Source organism: Grammomys surdaster, unplaced genomic scaffold (assembly GCF_004785775.1).
Source record: "Grammomys surdaster isolate TR1022 unplaced genomic scaffold, NIH_TR_1.0 220, whole genome shotgun sequence".
NCBI lineage: Eukaryota > Metazoa > Chordata > Mammalia > Rodentia > Muridae > Grammomys > Grammomys surdaster.
The window spans coordinates 3355997-3363360 of NW_021604665.1; the positions used below are offsets into that span (position 1 = coordinate 3355997).

The following is a 7364-nucleotide window of genomic DNA, read 5'->3' on the forward strand; positions in this document are numbered from 1 at the left end:
AAGAAGAAGAAGAAGAAGAAGAAGAAGAAGAAGAAGAAGAAGAAGAAACCCTAAATCTAGTATCTACATTCTTTTTTTAAAAAGACCTCATCTTTTTCTAACTGCTGGTTATCACCTATGGCTTCTGTTTCACTTGGGTAAACAAAGGGAATCAAAGTGACTAGCATGACTGTAGGTGTACCTGAATGGCAGGGCATATGCATGTTACATGCAGGGTCTTGAGTTCAACATCTAGTACAAAAATATCTACCCAAACAAAACAAAAATAGCAAAACAAAATATCCTGAAGAAGAAACCAATTTATCAACTCAAACCCTAAAGGTTCTATTCCAAGATGTCCGCAAACTGATCTGAATTCTCATTCCATTGAATTTATTCTGTTTCCTGATTTTGTTTGTGTGTGTGCAAACAGGGCAGAAATGCTTACAGACACAGAAGCACTTCTGAGTAAGTTATTAGAAGATGATAGATACCAGGAAAGATCAAACACTGACAAATTAAGCTGGAAAGAATATGAAAGTTTAGAAAATGAAGACTCACTGGCATACAGTGAGTCAGAACTGAGACTCCTTTGGGAAACTAAAGAGACTGTTCTTGTGAAAACCAAGACAGTTACCCCAGAATGGCTATCATGTGGGAGGATCTTAAAGGAAGGTTCTAAGTAAACGTGTCTCCCTTGCCTCTGTATTAACCAAAAACATCAAGGATGATGCCATCCAAACACCCATAAACAGCACTGTTGACATTCCTGCTGACTTTATAGAGGATGATGAGACTAAATGTCAAACTCCATGGGGCTTCGGCATACAACAACCAGGACACGTTTTCTGTCTCCTACATCATTTCCCTGTAGACATTTCTGAGTCTAGAAGATATAGTCTGAGAATAGGAGATAAAACACAGATTCCCAAGCTGTCTGATGAACAGCTGGTGAAGTCAACACCCAAGAAGGAAAGTTCTCCAAAAAGTTGATGGCAGAATGCCAAGCCTACAAAAGATGAGGAGCAGTTCTACCAGATCCTAGCACTACCAACTAGGCCATCTACAGGATGTCTCTGGCCAATATCTCCCCCCTCTTATTTTGGTGTCTTCATTCAGGCTCTTGTTTGGAGGCCATTCTAGGTCTAGATAGGTCCAGATAGAAACAGACAAACCCATTTGTGTTTCCCAGGCACACTCTTAGATTTAGGAAAATTCTCTCACTTTTTCCTTTTCCATTGCTTCAGGCACAAATAAATGTTGAAATGCTAAGCATGAAGGTCAGGTGTCTTAAATTACATTTCTACTGCTATCATAAAACACTAGGACCAAAAACAACTTGGGGAGGAAGAGGTTTATTTGTGCTTTCTATTGTAATCTATCAGGAAGAGAGGTCAGACCAGGAACTCAAGACAGAAATCTGGAGACAGGAACTGAAGCAGAGGCTGCAGAAGAATGCTGCTTACTGGCTTATTCCCCATGGCTTATTCTGCCTGCTTTTAATACAACCCAGGATCACCTGCCCAGGAGTGGTACTGTCCCCAGAAAGCTGGCCCTCACACATCAATCATTAACCAAGAAAATGCACTACAGACTTGCCTTCAAGCAAATTGTACTGGAGACATTTTCTTAAGAGTCCCTCTTCTTTTATGACTCTAGCCTGTGTCAAACTGACAAAACTAAGCAGCACATCAGGTATACAAATCTGGTGGAGCAACTGGCAGCTTGTTGATACTGAGATAATCAAGTAGACAGGTACTTGATATGCCAGGGGCCATTCTACCATATCTTAGGAAGGACTCCACAGAGAAAAGTAGAGAGAAAAAGGTGGCGAATAATTGTCTAAGATTCATCTCTGAAACCAAGGTTGTCCCCAGGCTATTCAACTGCTTAATTCCTTGAAATCACTTTCCTTTTCAAACCAATACAAATTAAGTTGTACAACTTAAAGTACAGATTAATAGAAATCTAGAACAGAAAAGAAATCAAATAAAAACAGAAGTCATCTTGAAATTAATAGATATCAATATAAACTGAGTGATTAGCAAGAATAAATAGATTCAGCCTTGACTTTACAGAAGTCAAAACACAATCATTTTTGACATTCCTCTCAAGGTTGAACTTCTCATGCTGAAATGTGCCCCTCAAACTCCCAGACCCACTACTAAATACTGACGTGACTCCTTGTTACAAACAAAAGGATCGAGGCATATATTTAAAGGGACTTTTAAAAAAAAAAAAAGCACCAAATGGAAAAAGACTCAGTTCATACAAGCACCATGTTTTCAGACAGTTCTCCAAAGACTATATGGACATAAAATCAGGTAGCAGGTGAGTTGTTTAAAATCTTAATTTTATGTGGGAGTTTATTCCCACCTGGGATTTGAACTCAGCTCCTTTATCTTGACCAGCCAAGACTTACTCACTGATCTGTCTTTCCAGACCCAAAATTGTTTTCTTAAAGTTTTTGGTTGTCTAAATAATAGTGTACTTTGGCCAACAGTATAATTCTGTCATCATTAAGTACACATAAGAAGTATTTACCCTGAGTGATTGCTCTTAGCTCTGGAATTCAGGAACCATTTGTTGGAAGACTGTCCCAGTACCCAGTGTTTGACCATCAATCCTCTGGTTAGTGTCTGCTCATTGCTGAGTGTCTGCTATCATCACATCAGAAAGAAGGTACAGGCTATGCCCTCAGGATCCATGTGGCCACTATTCTATCTGGGGTCCCGCTATAGACAATGAATGGTACATGGGCATCATTCTGGGGTACAATTTCTTCAAATGATCCAATCAAAGGACAGCAGCAATGTCAGATTATTTTTTAATGTCCTGGTGACTATAAACACACTGTGCTTCTACATTTGGACATGACTGTCATAACTTTAGCAAGGTCAGTCTAAAGCAGAGCTAAGACCTTACTACGCCACTGTTGTTCAAGGAGCTGTTAGCTCAGAGCTGGTGGATTGCAAGTTAAAGAGGTAGACAGGGCAAAATTATTTGAAGCAATTCCTTTAACACATACATCACAGAAGAGGTAGTGTTAATTATTTGAAAGCATCAGTTGGAGTTAGTGCATGACAGAGCATCAGTGTTATAAATTAGTATCTATTTAACATATTCCTTACATGCTGAGGTTATCCTATCAAAAGACACATCAAGCAACCCTCCCCATCTTTCTCTTTTCTATTATCTTTCTCTACACTCTCTCATCCTCAATCCCCAGATCATTGTTTGGAATCAGGTCCAGAACTTGTATGCTGGTCATGTGTTATACCACTGAGCTATCCTCTCTGCATAGGGCATTACTTTGTGCTATTTGCCTTCTTGGTATTAAGGCAGGAGTTTGTACAGATCACTTATCATTTGGCTTCCTTTTCAGTGTCTAAGTGGATGGTAAGACTAATTTATCAATGATGACCTGGGAACAAATGCCTTTCTTCGATGCTAGGATTTCAATTGAGAATGATAAAGAAGTCAGACTTTAAGACCTGGCTTCTACCAATAGGATGTTATAATAGGAAAAACAGGAAACCCACCAATAACTACAGCTACTATCATGAGCTTGATTTTGCTTTCTGCCAAGAATCCCTACTAACATGTACATAGAGCACAGGTAAAGGAACACGAGCCCCCAGGGGCTTACTCCTGGAAACAAATCTGGTGACAACTCCTGGGGCCAATCTAGGGATCTATGCTTGGAGTCTACTCTTGGGGAATACTCCTGTTGTTTACTGAAGACCACTGTGACAGTCTAGTTGGGACTACTCCTGGAGTCTATTCATAAGGACTACTCCTGGTGTCTACTCTTGAGGTCTATTCCTGGGGGCAGCTCCTCAGGCTTCTCTTGGGAACTAGTCTTGGGAACCACTCCTGGGGTGTACTCCTGGAGACCACTCCTGGGACCTAACACTGGGGCCAACTCCAGGGATCTACTCTTGGGGAATACTCCTGTGGTCTACTGAAGGTCACTCTTCAAGTCTACTTGAGAGACTACCTCTGAGTCATTTCCTAGGGACTACACCTGCCATCTACTCCTGGTATCCACTCCTCAGTACTCCTGTACTGACAGAGGTGCTTCACTGAATCTGGGCTGCTAGATCTGCTTTGTGGATCTCTTCTTTGCTGTGAGTTAGATCATGATTTTCTATTCTTATCTACTGAACTATCAAGACATTAAAGTATTAGATGTATTTAAAAGAGATGATAACACTTGTGCATAATCTGTTTTCATTTTGGGGAAGATCAGTATAAAGGCATGAATACTCTCAAGGAATAGGAATACTAAATTCAATCAATTGATTTTAATAAAAATATGCATAAGAATGGCAAATATCTTCTAGATATTACAACTAAAGGTCAGCCACTGTCTATTCAATTTTAAATGAAAGAAAAATGAAGTTTTCATAGAATCAAATTCTCAGAGAAAGCTACAAATAGTCTAATTCTAGCCATTTTACACACAAATGAGGCTATGGATACTGTTTGTAAATCACCACAAATCAAGCCATAATACCTAAGGGCTCCTGATTTACCCAATATTTCTTGCAAAAAGGTTAAGCCACACTATTGTAGTAACACAATTATCAAACCTTTCATTGCCACCTCAGGTATTTTAATTGAATGACTGGCAAAGCCTCTGAGAAGCACAACAGACAGTGTTCAACTATGACAACTTTCCCCTGAATTTCCTATTGGATTTTGGTGATGAAGGCATGAGGTGGGCATACTGACTGACCAATCTCTTTACTCACTGTGGCTAGGTCTAACTAGATAATGACAAAAGTCTGGTTATACAGAGAGAAGATGATCTAATATGCTGAAAATAGATAACCCATCCATAGTTACAATTCTGAGATAATAAAAGAAAGCCATGAGACAAAATGGAGAAAACAAGATGGACATCTAAGTCACATAACATATGAGCAACTTCATATATACTATTGGCTGGGTGTTTGTGCCATGGTGTAAATTTGAACAGCATAGCCATTTATATTGTTATTTATTACATGTTGAGCTGTGGTATACAGATCAAACACATATTGTGAAAAATATGGCATACTAACCAAGAAAATACATCCCAGTCTGTGGATCCTATACTGACCCAAGGCTTTATCCTTAACCATCCCTTCGGAATATATAGCATATCAGTAAACCAAGTATGTAATACTGCATGCACATGAATTTAAAAATCTTATACATTGACTTTCTCATCATTCCCCCTGTAGGATATACAGTAAACTTTGTACAAGTTAACTGAAGATCTGGCATGGTTCCATTATAGCTTTACTTAGGTGAGAAAAGGATGCCAGTAGCTCAGTGGTATAACCTCAGGTGACAGGAACATGATAAAAACCCATTTTTCATGCTTCCATTCATACTAAGTAACCATAATCATGTCTCATGATCCCCCACCCAGAAAAAAAAATCAAGAAACAAAACACAAAATATTTTAAACATACTGTAGTATTTTTGAAGAGAAAGAAACCAGGTTGAAATTTCAGGTAGTTATTCTTAGTGCATTAAAGATTGAGTGAAGTTCAAAGACTCTCTCTCTTGAGCAAGCATGGTACATAGACCAAGGAAGGACTCTCCCTTCCCCAGCATGCTGTGGTTAGAGTCTGAATCTCAACATCCTCAAACACTGGTTGGAAACTTTCTGTAAAGACTCCGACCACCCAGAACCATTCAGAGGGGACACAATCTATCCTTACCTGTAAAGCTACTGTTCATTTCAGGAACATCATCCTCTTCCTCATTCTCCGTGTGGACTATGCCAGCATTTTGCATATCATTGTAGGACTTTGTTCGCTTAGGGGTCGACTGCTTGGAGCCAGACTGAAGGCTGTGCAAGGCATCCGTCGTGATCACTTTCCCACTGACTGGCTGGCTGGGAGGTTTGGGTGTCCCATAATAGTTTCCTAGGTGATGGAGAGACACATTTGCATGTTTCAAAATGAATAGTTTTTGCTGCCCCAAGAATTCACAACCAAATCTCTTAGAGCATTAAAAAAAAATAAAGCTGAAAAGCTAGAACACGCTGTATTTCATGTCTAGAAGTTAGCAAAGATATCTTTTCTATCTAGCTAGTTATGATGTTACAGAAGGGAAAAAGAAAGCCGCGTGGTTTTGATGCAAAGGAGCTTGTAGGGATAAAAACAGAGGTAGCTGTCCTGAATAGAAGGACTTCATTGTCATTACATTTGAATTTGAATTGGTCATTTTTTTTTTAACATAGGCAACCAAATAATGCTGAATCCGATTAAGAGGGAGTCCCACAGAAGATAAAAATTCATTACTGCCAAGATCCACCCAGGCTTCAAAGGTCTCTGTCTCTGTCCCTCTTTAAGAGGATACTGGGGCACTTCTGTAAAAGGAGGGCAGAGAGCACCACGTGGCACCTCTTAAACTGAATGGTAGGGTTGACTATAGGGGTGTCATGGCGGGTGGGAACAAATCCTTGCCAAGATTCAAGTGAAAACTGTTTCACTGGTGCCCTCTGGGGGAAATCACTCTCAGTAATGGTCTACCTCTGCTTCGGACACCTTCATTTCCTCCACATTTAGGCCCCACTTGACTCTGCTATGCTATGCAATTATAAGTAATACATGAAGTGGCTACTTTAATATTCAGAAATGTGTTTTCTTTTCATTTGGGTTTGTTTATATGTGTATATATACATGCATATGGAATTTTTTAATACATGTATGCATGTGCCATATATAAACCAGAGTGGCCAGACTTAGGTATCATTCCTTAGATGTCATCTACCTTGGTTTTTGAGGTAGGATTTCTCTTTGGCTTGAATTGTGCTGCTAGACTAGCTGACCAGGGAGGGAGCCCCCATTCATTTATTGACTCCTCCCTAGCAAAGAGATTGCAAGCACTCCCTATAACATTTACTTTTTTTTTCTTCTAAAATGTGGGTTCTGGGTCTAAACTCAGGTCCTTATACTTACATGATGAGTACTTTATCAACTATGTGCCTAGCCCCAGATACATATATTTTAAATGTGATACAATTACTAAATTTTAACTAATAAATTCAAATTAAATAAATTCAAAATTAAAAAAAAACAATGCTTATTTATAAGGCTTGTTTTTAACTGCATACCTTAAAAAGGTGGTCTCATAAATGAAAGTTAATTAAGTGCATCAAACGCTTGCTTTGACAGCCCTTATCCTAACATTGCAATTTTACAGAGAAGATATGTAAGGGCCCCTGAGCGAGGATGACACAAAAGTTAGTATTGTTCTTAAGAGTCTTCTAAAGCACGTTATTTTATAAATCTACTTAAAAATACATCTGACACACACACACACACACACACACAGAGATAGATAGATAGATAGATAGATAGATAGATAGATAGATAGATAGA

General features: G+C 39.0%; 1 protein-coding gene and 1 non-coding gene across 8 annotated transcripts in view; one reads left to right on the forward strand and one right to left on the reverse strand.

The window, feature by feature from the left end:
- Magi1 (membrane associated guanylate kinase, WW and PDZ domain containing 1) overlaps nucleotides 1-7364 on the reverse strand; it is a 609927-nt gene that overhangs the window by 106440 nt on the left and 496123 nt on the right. For all 7 annotated transcript variants that reach the window (XM_028772989.1, XM_028772987.1, XM_028772992.1 and 4 more), the window contains exon 4: nucleotides 5697-5903. In XM_028772989.1, the coding sequence (XP_028628822.1) occupies nucleotides 5697-5903 (207 nt within the window). The remainder of the gene's footprint in view (nucleotides 1-5696; nucleotides 5904-7364) is intronic.
- Nucleotides 7144-7249, forward strand: LOC114625745. The gene has a single exon (XR_003712120.1). It is a non-coding gene; the product is annotated as a U6 spliceosomal RNA (small nuclear RNA).